The 23312-nt window shown below is 37.3% G+C and overlaps 4 protein-coding genes across 5 annotated transcripts; 2 read left to right on the forward strand and 2 right to left on the reverse strand.

Annotated features, from left to right (window-relative positions):
* Positions 1–5573: 5573 nt before the first annotated feature.
* LOC114528782 lies at positions 5574–6857 on the forward strand. The gene is made up of 2 exons (XM_028550499.1): positions 5574–5642; positions 5894–6857. The coding sequence occupies exon 2, from the start codon at positions 5898–5900 to the stop codon at positions 6615–6617; it is 720 nt and encodes a 239-aa protein (XP_028406300.1). The 5' UTR covers positions 5574–5642; positions 5894–5897; the 3' UTR covers positions 6618–6857.
* Position 6858: 1 nt separating this feature from the next.
* LOC114528781 (serine/threonine-protein kinase RIO1-like) lies at positions 6859–12091 on the reverse strand. Its single transcript, XM_028550498.1, has 21 exons — positions 11782–12091; positions 11230–11264; positions 11010–11120; positions 10872–10918; positions 10754–10792; positions 10611–10656; positions 10406–10484; positions 10252–10294; positions 9997–10089; positions 9726–9776; positions 9579–9640; positions 8924–9004; positions 8761–8847; positions 8462–8599; positions 8230–8333; positions 8018–8124; positions 7883–7948; positions 7643–7735; positions 7450–7503; positions 7188–7337; positions 6859–7048 (listed from the first exon to the last, which is right to left on the reverse strand). The coding sequence occupies exons 1-21, from the start codon at positions 11832–11834 to the stop codon at positions 6935–6937; spliced, it is 1653 nt and encodes a 550-aa protein (XP_028406299.1). The 5' UTR covers positions 11835–12091; the 3' UTR covers positions 6859–6934.
* A 14-nt stretch (positions 12092–12105) lies between these two features.
* On the forward strand, positions 12106–16900 carry LOC114528780. Of its 2 annotated transcripts, none has more exons than XM_028550496.1 (2): positions 12106–12255; positions 14025–16900. In XM_028550496.1, the coding sequence occupies exon 2, from the start codon at positions 14066–14068 to the stop codon at positions 16490–16492; it is 2427 nt and encodes an 808-aa protein (XP_028406297.1). In that variant the 5' UTR covers positions 12106–12255; positions 14025–14065; the 3' UTR covers positions 16493–16900. The 2 variants fall into 2 exon arrangements, with proteins under 2 accessions (XP_028406297.1, XP_028406298.1); XM_028550497.1 differs by lacking the exon at positions 12106–12255 and adding an exon at positions 13651–13740.
* A 3330-nt stretch (positions 16901–20230) lies between these two features.
* On the reverse strand, positions 20231–22631 carry LOC114528791 (eukaryotic translation initiation factor 2 subunit 1-like). Its single transcript, XM_028550508.1, has 6 exons — positions 22300–22631; positions 21720–21799; positions 21486–21634; positions 21215–21419; positions 20508–20651; positions 20231–20397 (listed from the first exon to the last, which is right to left on the reverse strand). The coding sequence occupies exons 1-6, from the start codon at positions 22535–22537 to the stop codon at positions 20269–20271; spliced, it is 945 nt and encodes a 314-aa protein (XP_028406309.1). The 5' UTR covers positions 22538–22631; the 3' UTR covers positions 20231–20268.
* Positions 22632–23312: the final 681 nt, after the last annotated feature.

The following is a 23312-nucleotide window of genomic DNA, read 5'->3' on the forward strand; positions in this document are numbered from 1 at the left end:
CTGAGTACCAGGACGAGGACGGTGATTGGGATCAAGGGCAAATGTGGCTGACTATGGCAAAAATAAAAGTAATTCATGTACAATAGTGGGCAGGCGCTTTGACATTTAAAAAAAAAATTGTTGCAGAAGTGATTCATTCGTGAACAGTTGATTTCTGGTCTATCCCAGAGTTTTTTTTGGGGTTTTTTTTATAGATTCCTATACTCAACAGGAATTGTATTAGTTGTTCAAGTAGTTGTTTGACTTTTTTTCTTGCATAATAATTCGTGTTGAGCTGACTCAGCCATGCAGAGACTGGGGAGAGTATTCAGGGGTAAATTAAGGTTGTTTTCAGTCGATACAAATTTTTATATCCGTTTCATATATGTTTAATAACAGTGTTTTTTGTATGTAAAAGAAAAATTTGGAAAGCACGCCAAAAAAAAGAAAAATTTGGGAAAGAACGTAAAAACACCCAAAAGAGATCATCCAGCCTATGCCACAATCTAACCTGGTTATACAACCGGCTGCAATATACCAACATAGTTACAACTACGAAAGGTGCAAGGACAGTTGCTATAGGAAGAACTCCCCCCCATAACTCACATCTTAACGGCCGTCTAAGGGGGAGATGCACTACGGCCCCCAGACCATGATGTATGTGCACCTAACCGTTACGTCTCAGTGAGAAACAGAGTATGCATCGCCACAAGCCTAGCGTCATAGACGAATCAGCTACAGTGGCTAGCCCTGAGAGCGACGATAAATTTAACGTATTTAAGCTTTTCCTGGTCTCGGGGGCGGTCCCTAACAAGTATATGCATAGAAAACGATTAATAAGGCATACGCTTGGAAATGTCAAGATTTAAACGCCTAAACGTTTTTTAAGTGATTTTAGCGAGAAATTTTAGTGTTTTGGTATTCTTTTAGCATTTTTAAACAATCCTTGTTGGTTTTTAACGTCAAAATAGTCATCATTCTCGAAAGGAAACTCAATATAAATGACTGAACGGCTTTATAGTTTATTAAAATGTTTCGTGTTTAGTATAGCCGCTTGATTCGCCGGTACAATTTGGGCCTAAATTGTGTGTATTTATTTCACAAGTTTTTATTTTTTATCTTCGTTGATTCTGTTGTATTTTCGGGGAATATTGAAGTTCGATCTTTCTTCTTTTTTTTCTTTTGTTGTAGATAACTACTGTGATTTCCATCACTAAAAATAACAAACAAATGTCAGTAGAGTCAGACTACAGCATTCAGGGTGGATTACTGGCTGGTTTTTATCGGAAGCAGAAGATTGGGAAGGTGGTTGTTACCAAGTTGCACTAGGTCCATACATGACGGTTGGTTTTGTCGCCAGTTCTTTGCACTGATGTTTCTCAAAATCGCTTGCGAATTACGCATTAGGGGTGTCACCCAGACCTCCCCTCTCCCCCACACAGACAAGATTCCGCGATCCTCACACCTCTGGTAATTTCGGTGCCCCTGGTGATGCACGCCGTGGGTATTGAGTTTTTGAATAACTTCAAGTGATTTTAAGGACCGAGATTTTTCTCAAAGCCTGGGTTTACTGACGCGAACTACTACATTTACACACGAATATCGCCTGTTAAAAACTAGTGTAGAAAGTATTCTTAAAATAATCACGGAAATGTTATATTTTTGTGAGAAAAAACAGAAGCATCAACGGTCAAAAGTTTAAAAAAGTAATGATTTCATGGTTTAGAAGACATTTTGTCAACTATACAAGATTATGGCAAGATAATGAACAATAAAGAACCCGCAAAAAAGTGTTTAAAGTACCATTGGAAAATGGAAACAGGGGCGTCGGAAGCGGGGGGGCCGGGGGGCTCAGGCCCCCTCACTTTTTTATTTGGGGGGCCTAAGTATCATTGGGCCCCCCACTTTTTGACAAAGGTAAGTTGTTAATTGGTAAATTGTTAGAATTCTGGTAAATCTTCTCCCAAAGTACAGGATATGGCGTTTCAGTGTTCAGACTCTGGTTTTAAAAATTTCCCAGAGGGAAGGCATGCCCCTGTAACAGTGTAACCTCTTAGAAAGTTGCCCACATTTGGCACTTGGCAGGCACTTTGTGGCCCCCCTCACTTCTGGCGGCGTTCCGACGCCCCTGAATGGAAACAATGAAATCGTTAACGTGTGAAATTAGTACAATTAACACCGTGTGATGATTCTTTAATACGGTACGACACATGACACATGAAAGCAGGTGTGGAAAACTGATGTGTTGAACATGCAATCATATATTTATGTTTTTCAACGTTCGTGTTTATTCTATTCAAAATTTTCATCCGCGATCTAACACGAAGTTAAAGACGAAGTTATTCATTATCGAAAGCCAAGGTATAATAATAATAATAAAAATATATTATAGTTCGCAAGTTCCATTCGAAATATACAGATGAGATAAAATATTTCTAAAATATATAAAATCCTATATATCATGAAAAGCTTTTCTAGAAATAGATAAGTTTTTAAACGTTCATTTAAAACATTCAATAGTGTCTGCTTTTGGGTATAAGGAGGAATAAGGCGTTCCACAAATTAGGCCCAAGTGAGCGAGCACTATAAGAGTCGGTAAAAAATTGAAAGTGGGTTGCTGAAGCAAACGTTTCTAGTTTGATCTGATGTTATATGATGATGCATAATGGAGGTCTAATACTTATAAACTCCGAAATCTAATCAGACGACAGCCCATGAAGACTGATGAGGTGCTTTAAAAACGATTAATAAAATCAGTTTTAAAATCTACCCTGCATGAACTTAATTGGAAGCCAATGTAAACCTTTCAGGGTTGGAGTAATATGTTCAAATCGAGGAAGATTACAAATCAATCTCGCTACTGCATTTTGCATCCGTTGAAGCTTGTTAATAAGTTGATACTTGAGACGAAGGCAAACCATATGCATAGTAGTGATAGTACAGTCAGGTAATTGCAATAGTCAAGACGGCTTGTGAAGAAAAAACGAACGGCTTGACGAATGAGTTGATTAAAATGTGTTTTTAGTGATTAATGTTATGAACTATTGAACTTATATTGTTGCAGTGTTTTGTTGTACGTTTTGACACCAGGGATTGGCTTTTAAAGAACCGCGGTTAGCTTTAATTTACCCAGGTTAAGCATCTAGAAATGAAATTTTCCAGTATACTGTTCTTCATGCAAACCTCTTCTAGTTGAAAAGAGAATTTTTTCTAATGTTTTTAATTTCATTTTTGTTATCTGTGACTATGTTTTTCTTTTTGTTAAACTTCAGGAAGATGCAAATCAAACGGTTCATTGGTCTTGTTCTCATCCTGTCTTTTTCCTCTGCGGTGTTTGGAGACGAGGAAGATATACTGACGACCCTTCGCAACAACTTTCGCAACGCATATCCCCCCGGGCAACAGTTTGGTGTTCTTTATCTTCACCAGGGAAGCGTCGACAACGACCCATTTTACGATGTACATAACTTGTGTACTGCCAGAAGTACAGGGAGAAACATCATAAGAGATAACATAAGAGATCAAAGTTTTGATAATATCATGACGCGTCGCACCCCAATATGGCCGAGTCTTTCACTCCTTAGACGTTATTGTAGACGAGTTAGAAGAGGAAGACAAGTTATACAACAACATCCTAATATAGCGACTGCTGGTTATAATAATGATTTACAAACGAATTCAGGTCATTCTGAATATTTGCTTCTTAGAGTGGTGCTGACGAAAATGCATGTTGCTGTCGTACTTCGACAACTCTGGCGATTTCTGTCCTAGGGCGATATTCCTATATACATATAACTCTCCCTGTTATAGATTCTATTCTAATTGTGTGAACGAAATTAAAAGAGCCAGAAAAAAAATAAATAATATGGGATGTCGACGCACACCATTTCATGTTGGATACACAGCTCTGTATCGCGTAAATCAGGCGGGCTGGGACCAAGCCCTGGAAGCGGAAAACATAAATGTAATTCATGTAACATAGTGCATGGACAGGCGCTCCGACATTGAAAAAACTTGTTGCAAAAGTGATTTATTCGTGAACAGTTGATTCCTATAGTCTAATGCAACCAAAGAAAAAATTCCACAGGAAACAGATCAGTTGTTTAAGCAGTTTTTGACATTTGGGTTTCTTGCATGTTAACTCGTTTAGAACTGTAGACTGTAGTATAGCTAACAAAGCTTTAAACAATAATTTAGAAGGGAAAACAAATAATAAAATATAGCCATAGAAGGAAATATAGTTTACATTTCTCTTAAATTGCATGATTATAGTTGCACACGTATTACATCAGCACAAACTACTTTTTCCCTTCTTAACTTGGGCTAGTTTTTGTTTTCTTTTCTTCACGTGTTTTGGTGTTTTTGTTTTTCTTCGTTCCCTGTTTGCTTCTTTCACCGCCTTTTTGTGGTCCTTAAAAAGTGTCAAATATCGTTAAATTCTGTTCATTTATTTATCTGACACACGTTTGAGACACCTCTGTACATTTTATTCCATATATGAATCCGTTTATAAACGTTTTTAAACCGAAGACAATAATTGTTCCAAGAATACCTTTCTTTGGGACTTCCTGTTCTCTTTGTTCAAGTGGGAGTCATCTCTGTCATCTTCGTCCGATGTTGAATATGTATTCTCAATTTCATCGTCTTCACAAAACTCGTGAGATATTTCTGTCTGTGAATCTTGCAGCAAAACAGGGCGCTGAAACAAATATACACCTGATCTTTCATACCTGGAGTTCTATTGATAGAGTGTTCAACGAGCCATAACAGCGAGTTCAACTCTCGACTCTTTTAAAATATTTCTCACCTCTTGGGCACCAGAAAGATCCGCTTTGATTCCAGTCAAAGTTTTGTATAAGATAAACAAATGCGCATCAATTATTGTTAAACAGATCCGTCATTCAACATGAAACTTTACCAAACTTTGTAAAGAATATTTTAGCGAAAGCCTGGTTGCTTTAAAAATCTCCTCTTTTTCTACACGAGTTTTTAACAGGCATCTGAATTCGTAGCAGTTAGCGTCAGCAAACTCTAAATCCTGGCTCTTGAGAAAAATTTTGTCCCTCAAAATCACCTCAAGTTATTCAAGTTGGTATCTATCTATATCGGTTTCGGTTTTTTTCCGAGAACCGCTTCAGCCTACAAAAAATTTATAAATTCACTTTTTTGTCGTCATGTTTCAAAAAAATAACAAAATTTACATATCTTTTGCAAAGCATCATGATATTTTTGAGCGCGAGTTTCTCCATTTAAAGAAATCTCCTCTTAAAATATTCACGGAAGTCACGGTAGGAAATGCTAAACGCAGAAGCATGCAGCTTCGATCAACAGTTTAGAAGTAATGGTTTCGTCTTTTACAAGACATTTTGTCAACAATACAAGATTATGGGAAGATAATGGACACTTAAAAAACCCGCAAAAAAGTGTTTAAAGTGCCATTGAATACAACGAAGTCGTTAAAGTATGAAATTGGTACAATTGAACACCCTGCGATAATTCTTCATGCGTATGACACATGACACATGAAACCAATGTGAAGAACTGATGTATTGAACACGCAATTATATATTTATCTTTTTCATCGTTCGTGTTTATTATCCGCATGTAAAGATCTCACACGAACTTAAAGACGAAGTTATTCATTATCCAAAGGCAAAGCCAAGGTATAAACGGTTATTGATGATTTAACAGTTGCAGTGTTTTAGTGTGCGTTTTAACACCAGGTATATTGGCTTTTGAAAAGCCGCGGTTAGCTTTACCCAGGTTAAGAATTTTGAAAAGAAATTTTCCAGTATACTTTTCCTCATGCAGTAACCTTTTCTGGTTAAAAAGAGATGTTTTTAATGTTTCTAATGTTTTTAATTTCATGTTTGTTACCTGTGACTCTGATGTTTTTCTTTTTGTTAAACTTCAGGAAGATGCAAATCAGACGGTTCATTGGTCTTGTTCTCATCCTGTCATTATCCTCTGCGGTGTTTGGAGATGAGAAAGCTATACTGACGACCCTTCGCAACAACTTTCGCAACGCATATCCCCCCGGGCAAGGACAGTTTGGTGTTCTTTATCTTCACCAAGGAAGCGTCGCCACAGACCCTGTCTACGATGTTCAGAACCTGTGTACAGTCGTGGATAAAGGGGGCCAGAGAAACATCATAAAAGCATCTGCAAATGTTTGGGCTCAAAATAAGGGTCCAAAAAATGTTATTATGAGGTTTAAGCCCCCAATATGGCCGACTCAGATTCCAGTCCTTGCCAGTGATTGCAAAAATCAACATCCTAATGTAGCGACTGCTGGTTTTGATAAATATCTAAATAAGCCCGTGGCGAATGCCGGTCATTCTGAATATCTTCTTCTTAACTTGGCGCTAGGGAAAATGTTGCAGTCGTACAAGCGAAACTCGGCAGGCAACGTCTGTCCTGGAGCGATATTCCTATATACATATAACTCTCCCTGTTACAACAGTCGCTTCCCGTCTAATTGTGTGAAGGAAATTATAAACGCCAGACAAGATATAATTAAAAGAGAATGTCCAGGCACACCATTTCATGTTGGATACACATCTGTGTACTTTAAAAATCAGGCGGGCTGGGACAAAGCGCTGACTACGGCAAAGATAAATGTAATTCATGTAACATAGTGCATGGGCAGGCGCTCCGACATTGAAAAAACTTGTTGCAAAAGTAATTCATTGGTGAACAGTTGTGAGATTCCTAGTCTATATGCAACCAAACTGGAAAAAATTCTACAGAAAATATATTAGTTGTTCAAGCAGTTTTTGACATCCCTGTTTCTTGCATGTTAACTCGTGTGGTGACAAAGGTTTAAACGTGTTACATTACAATAATTTGGAAGAGAAAACATCTTGCAATAAAAAAATATCGCCATAGAAGAAAATATAATTTATATTTCTCTTAAGTTGCACGATTACTTGCACACGTATTACATCAACACAAACTATTTTTTCCCTTTCCTAACTTGGGCTAGTTTTTGTTTTCTTTTCTTCACGTGTTTTGGTGTTTTTGTTTTTCTTCGTTCCCTGTTCGCTTCCTTCACCGTCTTTTTGTGGTCCTTGAAAAGTGTCAAATATTGTTAAATTCTGTTCATTTATTTATCTGACACACGTTTGATACAGCTGTATAGATTCTATTCCATATATGAATACGTTTAACCGTTTTCAAACCGAAGACAATAAAAGATCCAAGAATACCTTTCTTTGGGACTTCTCTTCTTCTTTGCTCAAGTGGGAGTCATCTCTGTCTTCTTCATCCGATGTTGAACATGTATTCTCCTCGCTCTCATCGTCTTCACAACACTCGTGAGATATTTCTGTCTGTGAATCTTGCAGCAAAACAGGCCGCTGAAACAAATATACACCAGATCTTTCATACCTGGAGTTCTATTGATAGTTTTCAACCAAAACACAACGGCGAGTTCAATTCTCGACTCTTTTTTTTTAAAGTCTTTCTCACCTCCTGGGCACCAGAAAGATCCGCTTTCATTCCAGTTAAAGTTCTGTATAATATCTGCAAACAAATGCATATCAATTATTGTTAAACAGACCTAAAAAGACTTGAAAAAACAGACTAACTATATTAAAACAATATGTGCAAGTAAATAGGTGGTAATAGGTATTGAAAGTAATATTTTTCGCTGGTTTTTCACCTCTTCTGTGTCGCCTTCCCTGGCTTTCTCCATGTCATTTTCAAAGTCTAACACAGCCTCCAATGTTCTTGGTATAAACGCATTCTTAAATACCTAGGATTGAGTGAAACCTTTGCTTGCAAATTTTATCAACTTGCCTAGTGTCCTATCGTGATCTCATAGATAGTGAAGGAGCAGTACTCGCTTACTTTACAACAAAATAGACATTTTACAAAATCCTAAATATATTCTATATTTTACCTCTTCTTTCACTTCATCTTCTGCATTCTTTGTCTCTTCTGAGCGAGATAATGCAACCTGCTGAGCCTAAACACAAATATTTCAACAAAATACATGAAGCTTGCACGGCTAAAATATGATCAAGTTAAGACTGACCTTTTCTAAATACTCTTCAATGTTTTCGTCAGTGATATTTGGGTCTGTAACGAAGTCGAATGTCTCTCGAACCGTCATCACACAAACGTCATTTTTTCGAAAGAATTCTAGAGAAATAAAGAGCATCTTTGGTCGCTTTCAAAGTCTTGTTTATACGAACTAAATTAAACCGAGTTTAAGCCGTTTAACTATAGTATTTAAGCATATAATACCTGATATATTTGTACAATCCTTACGTAAAAATTCAAGTGCGTGAGGATGGTCATGTTCTACAGACTGAGACACGTCGATGATGAAGATACTGTCATTATGATATCTATAAAAAAAAAGGAAAAGACTTGTGGACTGAGAGAGAGGTAGGTCGGCAGGAAAAATCCTGCTCATCTTTGGTGAACTTCCATGAACTATCCCTGGTTTCAATTTTGAAAGTGTTTTCTTTCTTACATCATATTGAATTCACTGAGATCTGCATGGACAAGACGCGCTTTCCAGAAGATATTTCTTGTGATTTTAATGCATTGTAAATACAATTCCCTTGCTTTGGATTCTGTTAAATTGACGTCTTTAAGAAGTGGGGAAGGCCTGTTGAGAAGCAAAATAAATATTTAGAGTTGATTGAACGAAATCCAGTACTTCATAACCTATCGTACATGTGGACCTGAAGCGGTTTTGGACCACTTTTAAAAATGCTATGAAATTGGGTTTTGTTATCCTGGGCGATTTTTAAGTCCCTACAGGCATACCATCCGTTGACTCCAAGGAAATCCATCACAAGGACATGACTTCGAAGCAAGATCGGCTCAGGACATGGTATACCAGCATTGTGCAGCCTAAATGATGAAATATTAGAAAAGCCGAAGAACTCCAAAATGAATCAAAAACGGAAGATGAACGAAGTCGTCGAACCTTGTAAGATTCCTCATCTCCTTCTCAGCCCAAGTTCTGACCATTTTCCTCGGGTTATGACGACAATAGCCGTGACGAAACCTTGAAAATTGCGCATCAATTCAGCGAGATATAGTCAGAATATTTGATCATGTTTTCATGAAGACATAATGAATGCTAGCTTCAAAGCGTTTAATTCATCGAAAATCATTTGAAAAGTTTGAAGGAACCGAGAAATGTAGTGTACACTACTTCTGTCGTTATTTTATCTTTTAATATTTAGAGATAGGAATCTTTAATCTATTTCGTCAAATATGGGTATGCGGATCTTCGCCGTGATCTCATGGAATTGAGAGTCCATGCCTTGCACAGCTTGAAATATAGGATAGACGTTCTTACGAATCACTTTTTAATTCGGCCAATCGTCAAATTGTCGTAGATTACAAAGCCAAGTATGTTTTTGCTCATGTTCTGTGATATTCTAAGAGTTATGAAAGAATTTTTCTGAATGCTTGTAGGGCAAAGTGTTTATTGATAAACTAAACTTAAACGCGAGAGTTTGGTTTAGGAATTCAGCTAGAGAATTCAGTTTGCCAGCAATACAAATGAAAACAGACAATCGCGAGTGACGGCACCATTACCAAGGTCTTGTTCAACCCGACATCTCACGTCTTACCTAAATTCACCCGTCACATATTTGTCTCGATCCTTGAAGATCAAAATCGAGGTCTTGTAAACCTGATGGGCAAAAACATTAAAAAAGTGGGTTGTGAAAAGAAATCTCTTCAGGAAAGAATTCAAGAATAACGAAGATTTGGGATACTTTTACTGCCCGTTCAGAGCCCTCTTTTGCAGAAGCGTGGTATACATTCGCCTTGAAAAAAAAACAAAAAATCAAAATTTTAGTATAGACATGATGGAAGAAACGTTCAAAAACCGAAGCCACTTGAGCGCGGGAAATCTTCAAGCTCAGGAAGAGTGATAGTTGTGGTGTAATCGATCATGAATAAGATAAAGCTCGATCTGCGGGTGAAACAACACGATGGAAATATTAGAAATATGGTATATCACAAGCATGTTGTCCAATGGTCTACCTCTTTCCCGGTGCTAATGCAGCCATTGATCTCCGTGATAAAATTACGCGACAACAATTTGAAAATGATCATTCGTGTGCGAGGATCGAGGACCTGAATGGGAAAAGGGCATCGAGAAAGTGGAACTAAACTTGATATTTCTTTCAGTTCAAGCCAGCGAAGACTGACCTGTGAGAGTTTCACCTTAGGTCAGTCAGGTGTTAGTGAATACTACTACAAGTACACGCGTTGAAGAACACAATTTAATAATCCCACCTGCTCCATTGTCGCTCGATCTGACTTATCTTTAACTCTGATTCTAAGTCGATAAATAAAATTACGATTGAGTTGTGTTTGATCAACGCAATGACACTTTTACCCGTAGCGATATTGACAATTTAACAAGTGATGATATTTTCAACAGTATTACCTGTCATTTTCACGTCGTTTCTCAGACTCTATCAAGATGTTTGCTGTTGTATTTGGTAGTTTAGGACCTTCGTATTTCTCTACACAATATTAGAAACTAAGCATTATCATATGAGGCAACTTTTGTTAGACCAACACAGTTTCTGAAACACTGCCGTGTTAGTTGAAAGCTCTGTTTTTACAAAAAACTAGCAGATTTTTTATACCTATTCGAATCTTGTTATTGAACTTTTGCCAAGCTTTTTCATTCGGCTAAATGCAGAGAAATAAGTCATAGAAACTATGGTCTCTAAATCTATTTGGACTTTCTACTAAATCAACATAATCAGTTACATATGGTGAAATTCACCTGGTATGAAAGATTTTGAGTTTTTGGTTGGTTGACATTCTGTATGAACAAAAAAAGAAATAAATAGCACTGGGTTCACCACTAGCTTCAAATTGTGATGCTTTTCAACAAAATTTACCATTGTGTTAACTTGATTTCTGCTGGCATTGTAATTCTTGGTAAGGTCTAAAACATATTGTATTGAAAAGTGTTAATCATGGACAGCAAAGTCAATCTGTGGGATTCAGTGATTAGTTCCTAATCGTTCACATTCAACCTCCACTTTGTTCTAGCCAGTCCCAGTCTTCAAAATCATCTTCATCGCTCTCATCATCATCACCATCATCGACGTCCATACTTTCAAGATGTTTGCTTTCTGAGCTCAATACTGTTGAAGAACATGTCAGTTAACTGAACAAGTATAGATTAGAGTACTTTTAATGAGTTGAAACAAGGTTGAAAAGAGAATACTCTTGATGTTTTATACATCAAAATACCTTGTAAATGACTACTGTGTTTTTCATCACCATCACTAAAAATAACAAACAAATGTAGAGTCAGACTACACCTCTAATTCTAGGACCTCTCTCTAATAAAGACAACTCTCATTACTCTCTCTAATACAGACACCTCTCTAATACCAACATCTCTCTAATTCAGTCACCTTTCTAATACAGACACTTCTTTAATACAGACACCTCTCTAATACAGAAACCTCTCTAATACAGACATCTCTCTAATACAGACATCTCTCTAATACAGACATCTCTCTTATACAATCATCTCTCTAATGCAGACTTCTCTCTAATGCAGACATCTAACACAGACATCTCTTTAGACTTTAATACAGACGTCAAGCCAATACGACCAGTCTTTATATCCCCATATATAAAACAAATGAAGTCATAAAATTGGTCCATACGTCACCTCTAGTAATCTATTTATAATAAGGCCACAAACGATACTATAACATAGCAACTGTGCACTCCTTGTAAACGATGGTTTATTGTATATATCTACCCCCTAACTACATCACTCCAGTGTCATACCTGCTCTCTAGATCGTCAAATTGTCCTTCCACCACTCCATATGTTTCCGCCATGTTGCCTAAACGAGCCCGTGATATATAGCCACGTTGTCAAGCAGTTACATCATCGGCTTATCTTCGGTTGACCGTCGAGTCACTCTCGTATGTTAAATATTCGAAGAATTTTCCCTAATTTGCTACCAAAAATTAATTCTAACATGAATAATTGCATCTTTTTCCTCTAATTCTCTCCTTCAAAACTCTCCATTCTGAAATGCCCTAACTCCTGCACAATTCTCCTGTTTTGTGTTATTTTTCTTGGGCGAACGGAAACAATACTCCGTAGGCTGTCGTCACCCACTCGTCAGGAAGAATCAAATTTTCAATTATACAAAATTTTCTATTCTCCGACAACATGACTGTGACCTGAGCCGGTTACACAGAGGAAAATGTGTTTTAAAGCTTTTCTAAAACGTTAAACGCACAGTAAAGACAGGTACGCTTCTATTCTTTTCATTTCTTTCTTATTTCGTACAACAAAATGAATTTGTAGGCCTTCAGGCGATAGGATTAATAATTACCGGTGTTCAACCCGCGTCAACTACAATGAAATATACAGGTCTATGGCGAAATATATTTACATGCATCTTTTTTTGCGGTTGTACCGTTAAATATTTATTCGAAGTTTTGTAACTTTGCGAGAAGTTTAAAACAAAGCTTTAATTTTTCAGGAAGTACTTATATTTTGCACGAAATAGTCGACAGAGCTGGGGTATGAAAGACTATTAAATAAAGTTTCTAATGCGATCCATTTCTGTCTCATGTCAACTCTGACATTCTGGACGAATTTTGCTTTTCGTTTCTACAAAGTCTGCCCCTATTTGGCAACAAAATAACGGCAAATATAGACTTTCATGATCATTATTAAATACTGTATTTCCATTTATTTCGTAGTAATTTTTAAACACTGTCTTTATTCAAGCGAATCTTTAGAGATTTGTTTTCCAAACAATGATATTTGACTTGCGCTGTGATGTTTGTTTTCCCCCCGACAGTCGACACATAAATTTAATATAAAAGACACATGACGGTGGTCTAGCTTCTTTCAAAATAATTCTTTACATGAGATATATTAATAATTCACTCGTGGCTGTCATATCATCATTATTTTAAGAACACGAGGAGCTTAGCTTGAAAGATAAAATTATAAGTTTATAACACATCACTTATAAAGTTTCAAATTACAACCTTTCAGAACAAATTACTTTGTGTATGTTAAATAATATCCTCATAGTGTTATTTTTATAACGAAAAATATCGTATTTCTTTTATACATGTGATAAGTGACATCTTCCTATATTGGCTCTCTCACAGATAATATTGGCTGTAAATAATATTTCATTTTAATACTTTTTCAGCAAATGCATATTGTATGCTGTAATATGACACCCTATCTCGAGTTAATTTGTAACTTATACCCCCGCAAAAACAATTAGAAGGGATTAAGTGATTAACAACTGATTCCAACAGCAAATAATTGGGTACATTTCTGTTATAGTAGTGTGAGGTTGCATTACTAATTAATTTCACTAAGTGTCTGTCTCAGAAATGCCATTTGTGCAAATATTATTGATTTCGTAGAGGTTTTCTAATGCATTGTGATTTTGCATGATTATTTTAGGTTATTCCAGTTCATAGGTGCTATCTTCTAGTATTTTAGTCTGAAGACAGAATTGTTTACAATAATGATAATTTTATTGCATATATTCAACAGGAAGTATATCAAGGGAGGGGCTTTGCATCATATTAACATTCAAGGGAAACTGAGAATATAAAATGATATATTATTTTTTGTGGCAGTACTGATAGTTTATTGATTGATGTAAATTCATCCGATGTAAGACAAGGTGGCATGTGTGCCTCTACACACATCATTTGGCAGCAAGATTTCAAGAAAGTGAAAATAAAAGTGTTTGCATAGGTGGATAATTATTCTCCAATCACAAGATGGAGGGATTCGTGTATTATAAATGACTCAGAATTTCTATTGAATAACTTTAGACTAAAACAGAATTAAGCAAGTTAATTTCTTTGGCAATTAAATGCCTTTGAAAAGCTTTTTTAGACAAAATAAGATAACAGTGTCAGATGCTATTTGATTTTGAAATGAGCAATATTTTGTGGCAATATTTTGAGATCTTAGTCTATGAGTATACAGAATTTTATCGAGATGTTGTTGGTTAATATATTTACTATTTCTTACAGGGAATTTGAACACGTACGGCTAAGTTTTAAACACTGAAGTCATGTCATCCAAGGACATGCGACTACCACGTCGTATCCAGGCCTCTGACCGCAGCAGCCTGGTTGCCACGGTAATAAGACTTCATGGTTATAAGGTCGTGCAGCAATCAGTGTTGGAGAAATCCATCAATCCTGAATTGAAGACTTTGTTGTCGGTGGGTGATGATATATATCATGTGTGCTCACCTGTTTTTAAAATAGAAGATGAAGCGCACGTCTGGAAATTGAAGTTCGAAGAATACAGCGAGTCGAAGGAATCCTCAGAACCTGAGGCTGATTTAGTCTTTTTGGGCGACATCAGATTTAAAACCAGAAAAGTTGATGTCACCGGGGATCCCAATGGATCCCAGTTGAGACAACTGTGTCAGAAGGGGATATTAGAGGACATCCAGAATGTGATCAAGAACTCAGATTTCAATAATGTATTGTTGAATTTATGTGATGTCCCCTATCCAAGACCTGAGGATCTCTGTGATAAGACCTTGTCAAATGCACTGTTGAAATTACAAAGTGTCGACAAGGTTCTGGTGGTCTACCCTAAGATTGATGCGGAGGACTGTGGACTAGAGTCAGGACTTGAGGGCACCTGGAATCGTTACCTAGCAACGGATTTGGTGTGTCTGCACTGGAGGAAAGAGGAATGCCAGTTTACTAAATTTGAGAAGAAATTTCTGAAGTATGTTGTTAAGAATGGGTTACACGATACTCAAGTGAGAGATGTTGCTTCGTTACCAGAGAGCGAACAAGAATCAACTGTGGACACGACCAAGACGGAAGGTGAAATAACTAATGAAAAAGAGGAAGAAGTGAAGACGGAAGAAAAAGTTGTATCAGAGGAGAGGAAGTTTGTTAAGAAAATCATAAAGAAAGATGAGAAATCTTTAAAGAAAGAAGATAAAACTATCAAAAAAGAGTTGATTAAGAAGGAATTAAAAACGAGCAAGAGTGAGTCAAATCTTAAACGAGAGCCAAAATTGGGAAGGAATACTGAACAGAATGCTGCGAAGAGAAACTCCAAAGTTTTCAAACCAACTGATTCTAGATCGCTGAAAAACGAGACCAGCCCAAGATCGACAATGTCTTTGAAAAGAGATCAAAAATTGATAAGCCCGAAGAACGCCGGCGATGACCGAAAGGCGTCGATGAAATCCGAAACGAAAACGACGAAGAACGGACAGAAAGTTACGAAAAAGGAGCCAGTACCCATTCCTAAAACCGAAGCTACACAACCCTCAGCTGTCGTGAAGGAAAATGATGAAAATAATTTTGAAAAGTACAAGGAAAAAATGCGCGAAACTTATACAAACTTGACGAATGCTTACAAAACCTACAGAAACATTGACAGTCCTTTGCTGAAGGAAATTTTTACACACCCCGTATTTCGTGGTTTCTGTCTCACAATGGTTCTCTTCGCCTTTTACTTTCTTTCAACTGAGATTCTGGTGACTCTTCTTCTGCTGGCTGCGAGCATATGGTTCAAATACGGATCGAAAGAGCCCGAGTTTCAAAAATACACGCGATCCACCGACCCGCGTGTCCTCGCGTTTCGTGGGATGTACGAGCGAGAGATCGAGAAACTGCGCTACGCGAAGGAGCTGGATCGAATGCGTGAAGTCCACGTGCAATTGAAGGAAAGTGTTTTGAATGCATACGCCGTGACACGCGTGGCACAAGGGGATAAGATTGGCATTAAGGAGCACGAGGTGTTAGAGAGGGAACTTGAGTTGACATTCAAGGAGTTTGTTACAGCGAATGATGTGAAATCTCTGCTTCACGAGGCTCATCACACTAGCTTTATATTAGCCTTTACAGCCTTTCTCTACATCGCATCACGTCTGGTTTATCTTGCTCTGGGACGTCTCTGGCGTCCAGTCCGCACCGGAGCTATAATTCTGGCTGGGATTCTACTCTGTTTTGCACTGTGTAACGTTTCAAACTTTCTATTGACGTCCTTCATCTCGCGACGCCTCATCGGTTCTGCCGAAATGCTGTCGGTCGTTTTTGGTCTGTGGTTCGTCACTGATCTCACTGGCTATTTGATAGAGATCAGAGCATGCATTGATCACGTGACTGGTGTAATTTGGCGGGAATGTGACCTGGAAAGATGCATCATGAAAACCCCGAGTTATTTGGTGGTAAAACTTGCGCTAGACTGTGCCGTCCTCCTGTCTCTGTTCCCGCTGGCTTATTTCATCGCAGGCGTCTTGTCCTGTTTCTCCGTATCCAGTTATACGATAGTATCCGTCTCGAGGTTCCTTCCCCCGGTAGGAATCGTTCTCCGGTTATGTACCCGTCTTGCATTCCTCGGTGAGATACTTCGTGTAGCGAACCTCATAATGTTCGCAAGTTTGACATCGAAGTTTTATGGCTTGCATTATAAAAGGGAAGATCCTTTGGACTCATTCCTAAATCAGACGTGTTGGTTATGACATGGGCTGCATCACGGAATACATATGGAAAGGAATCGTGATATATATTAATGATTTGAACTAGTCGTGTTTCAAATGATATCAAAAATGAATATTTAATACAAATTGTTGATAAAGATTGGGAAAGTATTTCATCAAAAGTCTTTATGAATCGTGTAGAAAAGGATTTTAACATCTTTTGTTGAGTTCTCGGGACATGCTAGTTTTTACAGAGACCTCTTGTATGTCTAAAATTCAAAGTTTTCAACATTTGCTTGCAGTTGCTTGCAAAATAGACTAGCAACAATCGATATCTTGCATTGAAACTAATCATTCATTTCATTTCATTTCAACTATATTCAAGAAAAATAGAGAACTTACTAATGTCTATCGTATTATCATAGCTTAAAAGGAATGAGAATTCTAATATCCCGTGTGTTTATCGTTGTTTATCTTTAAACCATAACCTAACACTCCAGGTATTCCATTTTTCATTGAGTAACGACTTACAGCGTTTCTGTAATCTAGGTTACAAGAGTGAACTCGCCCTAGTGCCGGCATAGCAACCCCCGCTCCCCTCCCGTAGATCTAGATAAAGAAATTCGTAACGCCCCCGAACTGACCCTTCCCTCCCTCCCCCTCTAAAATTCCACAATGCAAGACCATCCCAATTAACTTAGAAATCCCCGATTATCCCGGAAACCCCAACGAAAAAATACACCCATGAACTTAGAAATCCCCCATTAACTTGAAAAACCCCAACGAAAGAATACGAAAGATTGAAAACCATTTAGTAAGTGTAATTATTCAGCATTGTAATACACTAAACCCTTACAAAACAGCAGTTGTGAACTTCTTAAAAATGTTATATATAAGCTTTGTTCCCTTCTAGCAGTTTAGAATAAAATTGAGTCGTACAATTTCTGGCGATTTACAATACTTATGCGGTGCTGAGGTATATATGTTCATTGCTTAAATGTTGCTTTAAATTATGTTGAATAGATGATGAAAATAGAAAGGAAACGTTTATCAATATTCTTCATCATTTTTCGTCTTAGTACTTCGACCAGCTCCTGTAAGAAAACAAATTAAAATATGTTTATTCTTTGAGCCGTAACGTTAGTTTCCTGAGAGCTTTTCGGCTGACATATTCCTCACAAGATTATCGCAAAGTTTAATTGCAAGGCGATAAAAAGACGTTGATATTACAGTTCAGGATCAAAGGACAAATTTGCGTTCATCAACTGCTTTTACACAATATAGGAAGAAGGGCGGTTGGATAAGCCAAATACTCTTGATACATCTTGTGAATGACTGAACCTGCGTCTTATGCATCAACTATGATTGTACTTTCATTGAAAATTAAACTTTTTACGTCGAAATATTTCAGCTCAGTTGTTCAAGGAATAGATCATTATTCTGTTTAATATATGTAGCTAATATGTTTTCAACAATTCAACTTATCCACATGCACCGTTTAAGCTAAACGCCTTTCGAGCAACTGGCCCCTGGTTCTTGCTTTCGCTAAACCTACTTGATAGAAAGATGAACGGATCGATTCAAACTTACATAATTCCCATGATGATTGCAATGACAATGATGAGGACGATCCCAACTCCCATCACGCCAAGGAGACCGCCCAAAAGACTTCCAATTTCACTCACATCCTCTTTTGTCGCTAAATCAGCAAAATTAGAGATCTTTCGTGAGTTGAAATATCAGAGGGAAAGACGAGAGAGTTGTAAATAAATTATCACCGCTTCTTGTTAGTGAAAAAAAAACCTTTTAACCTACCTGCTTCACCAGAGACGTAATGCATCACAGCGCCTGGAAATATAAAGATTTTTTCAAAATGTTAATTTTTCATCTCATCAGCGACCGTAAGGAGCAGAGATTTAGTCCAAGTTTTATTGGAGTTTTACTGAAACCTGGAAACTCCTCAACGTACTGATAAGCGAAGTACAAGCCACTGGACAAGTTAACAGTTTTGTTATCAACTATTTTGTCGATAAGATTAGGACTGAAAACATTACCAAAACAAAACCTTGCTTTCACACTACAAACTGATCAGTTTGGCTTTGACCAGGATCCTTTTAAAACTCACAAGAGATGCATAATTTATAACTCACAACTATCCTCGCAGTGAAATATGTTATAAACTTTTTCTCGATTCAACTTACCCAATAGCGCCAAAATAAGGCAGACCTGAACCACCCGGGCATTCATTTTCACTAAAACAGAATATGTACAGAACATGTCAGCATTAAAGAAATGATTCGAAAATCAGAGTTTTCCTCTCAAGGTGAACCTCATTTTGTGCTATTAAACGACGCCCCCGTGAATATTCAATCAGTTGCTTGGAAACTCTTTCAAATATTTTCTCTGTATTGTGTTGAGGACAAAGGAAAGAATTAATCAAGCTGATAAATTGCCTCTATGTAAATCGATATATGTTATATTCAGGTGTGTATGTCGATACTTATAGAGATTTCCGTTCAGTATTGGTCTAGTTTTACTCTGACATAAAGTGTAACTGTCACTCATAGCTGAGCTCTTCCAATACACAGCATCGCTGATGCATCCGGCAACTATTTATCAGACGCATAATCTGAAGATAATAATAGTCAGTCATAAATATTTTGATCGGCATATTTGTGATCATTTCCAATGAGTCTATTTGACGCAACGGAAAGATTTTATTGATGCACAAACTTTTATAATCAGTTTACGTCGTTTTAGGTCAGTTTTAAGCAAACAAACAAACAGTTTTACATAACAATATAAGGAGAACTTTAAACAAAATGCTCATAATTGTGATAACGAAACATTGAATCGTTCCTTCATTACGCCATTACAAAATAAGTTAATTTTCATTATTTAAAACTCGCGTTTTGGTCGCTAGGAATGTAGGTAAAACGACATGCGACAATTGTTGACAAACCAATAGAAATCACAGTCAAAATCTACGCCGTAAAGTCAAGTTCACTATGTTGCCGGTTTGATCACGAAGACTTGTGATACATGATTGATTTGTTGCTCCTAAAAACCTTGATTCCTTTGTAAATCAAACCACAATTTTCTGCCCTTTCAGTAGTGGTGTAACTTATGCTTAAAATTAGGAATTTAAAAAAGTTCCCAACCTTTCCTACCTTGTAAGATATAGACTTTCAAATCTCTGTATTCTCAATTATCACGAAGGCGAAACGTCTCTTTTCTTTTGCCAAAAATGTTTGAATATTTCAGAGACCACCTACCATCATGCAAATGACTTATTACGTCCTCGTTTTGCATCAGCGATCTCGGCAATTTCTGGGATAAATCGTATCATTGAAAACTATGTTTCGTGAAAATATGTTTTCAAAATATACCACTGTCTGATTTCATTCCATAGCGCAGGAAAAGTGGTGAATATATTTTGCATATCAGATTGCAATCGAACTAGAATGGACTCGACCTGTTGTTGGTACAAACAGTTTTTACTTTGGAAATCACTCGGGGTAGAGACAGTACACAATGCCGCTTAATCGTGAGTGTCGTGAACATGTCAAGGTGGGGGATGTGATAGAATATTTCTATGTGTGTGTGTAGTCAACAATGACGGGTTTGAATACAGAAATGAAGACAAACCACACCTGGACTAGTTCTCATCGGTGAAAATGTTCACGGCAGAATGGGAATTACGACAGAATGGGAACCAGGGTTTACTGGCGAGTCTTCACGAAACTTACAACAGAATGAATATTTTTATATTTATTTTTAAATTTGATCTTTTTAATGAAAATTATTCAAAAGTTGTGTCAAAGTTCATCCTGATCGTCTTCGTCATCAGGATTATCATCGTCCCCGTCCACTTCAGCATTTTGTCTCTCCAGTTTCTCTAGTTCTTTAGCGAGATCAGCTTCATCCATATCTGTCACAACCTTGGGCTAAAAGGAACACATGAGATCAGCGCATTAGTACTCCTCTATCCAGCAAGCACCACCACTATCCCGGACTATCAAGACCCCAACCTTTACTTCTGGGTAAAGGTACTTACAGCGTGTTGTAATACGAATGTTCCTTTCTTGCTGACAATAACGTCTTCGATGGCTTTGATCGATGTTTCCAAAGCTTTTAGACCTTCCTCTCTGTCCATGGTGGTCGTTGTTACAACATATGTAGGTGGAGCAATCAGGTTTATCTGCAAAAATTCAGTCAAGTGTTCGTATAAGTGCCAGTATTAGAGAGATATGCGTCTTTAATATGGAGAAATATGCATTAGAAGGGTCTGTATTAGAGAGATGTCTGTATTAGAGAGATGTCTGTATTAGAGAGATGTCTCCATTAGAGAGATGACTGTATTAGAGAGATGTCTGTATTAGAGAGATGTCTGTATTAGAGAGATGTCTGTATTAGAGAGATGTCTGTATTAGAGAGATGTCTGTGTTAGAGAGATGTCTCCATTAGAGAGGTGTCTATATTAGAGAGGTGTCTGTATTAGAGAGATGTCTGTATTAGAGAGATGTCTGTATTAGAGAGATGTCTGTATTAGAGAGATGTCTGTATTAGAGAGATGTCTCCATTAGAGAGGTGTCTATATTAGAGAGGTGTCTGTATTAGAGAGATGTCTGTATTTGAGAGATGTCTGTATTAGAGAGATGTCTGTATTAGAGAGATGTCTGTATTAGAGAGATGTCTGTATTAGAGAGATGTCTGTATTAGAGAGGTGTCTCTACTAGAGAAATCTGTGTCATATGATTAGACCTTTATGGGCATATCTTCATTGTCATTTTCTAAGCCTTTCATCAAGGCTTCCTTCACAGCGTCAATACCCTCGTGAGTAAAACAAGAGACTTGAATATCTGCTCTGCATTTCACTGCTTGAGGCATCAGGCGTTGAGTGATATTAGTTAAAAGAACTTTCTTGGTATCTTCATCAAGATTTAGTTCATCCAGGATACTCTGGTCCCTGCAAGAAACATGAGAACATTAGAACCTTGAAATTCTTCATTCAGAGATGGGAATACAAACTTACGTAACAGCTTTTTTAAATGCTTCAAAGGCTTTGCCAACTCCTTTGAGGTTTGTGTCCAATGCCCATGCTGTTTTTTCATATAAGTCCTCAAGTTGTTCATCTGTTTCGTATTTGAGAATTTCTGCTGTGTGTCGTAGTATGCTATGAACCTTTGCAAGAAAAGTTTAGGGTGAAACACAAGTTTACTGGCCTATTTTTGACGTAGAATATCATTGTGCTATCACTTTGACTTACTGTTTTCGCATTGGAATATTTCGCTTCACATTTCTTCACCTCTTCTGGGGAGACCCTTCGTTTGGAAAGGTCAATATATCCTGTGAAATGGTCAGCAAACTATTACTTCAAACCTACCAGCTACTGATAAACACATCTGCATATGCATTGTTCTAACCCCTTGGGCTAAAGACAGGAGTTTTCTATACTGGGGGTTGATTTTTTTGGAAAATTTTAAATGTGACAAGTCCAAAAAAAAGTCCAAAGATCTTTCGCACAAGGCTGGGTATAGGTCTCAACCTGATGTAGTGACCTGGTCAAGGTGGATTTAAAAATAATAGCCTAAGATTTGCAAGATCTTTCAGGCAAAGTTTATAAGGAATCTACCATAAATCTGAGCATATTAACATTCAGCTTCTAGCCTTCAGATTTATGTGCTCAAATTGAAAATTGCATGGTGTAAATGTTCAACATTTTTGACATATCTTTGGGGTAGAATCTGCATGGGATCTTTGTTTATTTTGATTAATAAAGAATCCTTATTATCATTGAAAGATTGTCAATCCACTTCTATCACCAATGAAAAGCAACCCATAATAACCTTTTTCCTTATCCACACGAATAACAACGACACATTCATTCTTTCCAACTCTGATGAGTTTGTTTATAGATCGGATTCTCCTCCGAGATAACTCGCTAAGCAAAATCATTCCCTCAATATTGTTGTATTCCAGTAAATTTACATAAGCGCCCATTTCGGCAATATTTCTTACATTAACCATAACCACATCGTCCACTTCGGGGTATTTATGTTTATAAAAACGACAAGATAGAGGCATTTTGAAAATATTTTCAGTGAAAAGATTTGAAACAACTTTGAAAATTTTCCATTAAAACATGTGGAGAAGAAGGATGACGCAACATCGCGCGCCTTCTGCGCCGAGGACTGGGCATAGAAAATTTGATTATTCATCAATGTAGACCTTTTAAACAAGATCGGCGCCATTTTGAATCGTGACGCATTGTGGGTCAAGCGCAGGGTTGACTGACATGGTGCAGACCACTGTATGAATTTCAGGTAGGGTGCATTAGAGTAAACACCTTTAAAAACGTCTGAATTCTTGCAAAATAAAACCGCAAAACAAAAAGACTTGTGTTTGGGTCAAAGCGTTACAAATTACATACGGAAAATTTCAAGATGATTCCAGGTATAAAACATAGTCATGAATTGATAGTGTGGTGGTTACTATGCAAACAGTTTTTCAGCTACTTTAGCGCTCACGAACGTGTGTCAGTTGCAATTTCCTTTGTTTTCGAGGATCAAAGCTATTGTGTTGTTGTTAGAGCACTGCCTGCTCTTGGATAAACTCCTTTGGCATTCACAGTCAGAAAGAGATAATGAAGAAGATGGGAGCACTGCCAAATAGGCGCTAAATTCTAAGCATACACAGCCAAGCCCCTCATTAATTAACATTTTTATTACATTTCTGTTCAGTCTTCAGATAACAAGTTTACGTTTGTTTATCACCAGGAAAAATGCAGCAATATATCGCCACAACTTAGCGTATTGTGATATTCCGATCAAACAAAATGTGAATCACTGGCTGTTTCGAT

Source organism: Dendronephthya gigantea, unplaced genomic scaffold, assembly GCF_004324835.1.
Source record: "Dendronephthya gigantea isolate DGI-Jeju-01 unplaced genomic scaffold, DenGig_1.0 000051F, whole genome shotgun sequence".
Lineage (NCBI taxonomy): Eukaryota > Metazoa > Cnidaria > Anthozoa > Malacalcyonacea > Nephtheidae > Dendronephthya > Dendronephthya gigantea.

Bases quoted from the DNA above. Each gene is read 5' to 3' on its own strand.
- LOC114528781 (XM_028550498.1), bottom strand. From the start codon at position 11,834: ATGGCGGAAACATATGGAGTGGTGGAAGGACAATTTGACGATCTAGAG. The intron at 8,848-8,923 runs GTTCGACGACTT...TTCATCATTTAG, and splicing joins GAGATGAGGAATCTTACAAG to GCTGCACAATGCTGGTATAC. The intron at 7,736-7,882 runs GTAAAATATAGA...ACTCAATCCTAG, and splicing joins AAGATGAAGTGAAAGAAGAG to GTATTTAAGAATGCGTTTAT.
- LOC114528782 (XM_028550499.1), top strand. From the start codon at position 5,898: ATGCAAATCAGACGGTTCATTGGTCTTGTTCTCATCCTGTCATTATCC.
- LOC114528791 (XM_028550508.1), bottom strand. From the start codon at position 22,537: ATGCCTCTATCTTGTCGTTTTTATAAACATAAATACCCCGAAGTGGAC. The intron at 21,800-22,299 runs GTTATTATGGGT...ACCATTTCACAG, and splicing joins TCGTGTGGATAAGGAAAAAG to GATATATTGACCTTTCCAAA. The intron at 21,635-21,719 runs GTAAGTCAAAGT...TTTCTTGCAAAG, and splicing joins AATATTCCAATGCGAAAACA to GTTCATAGCATACTACGACA.
- LOC114528780 (XM_028550496.1), top strand. From the start codon at position 14,066: ATGTCATCCAAGGACATGCGACTACCACGTCGTATCCAGGCCTCTGAC.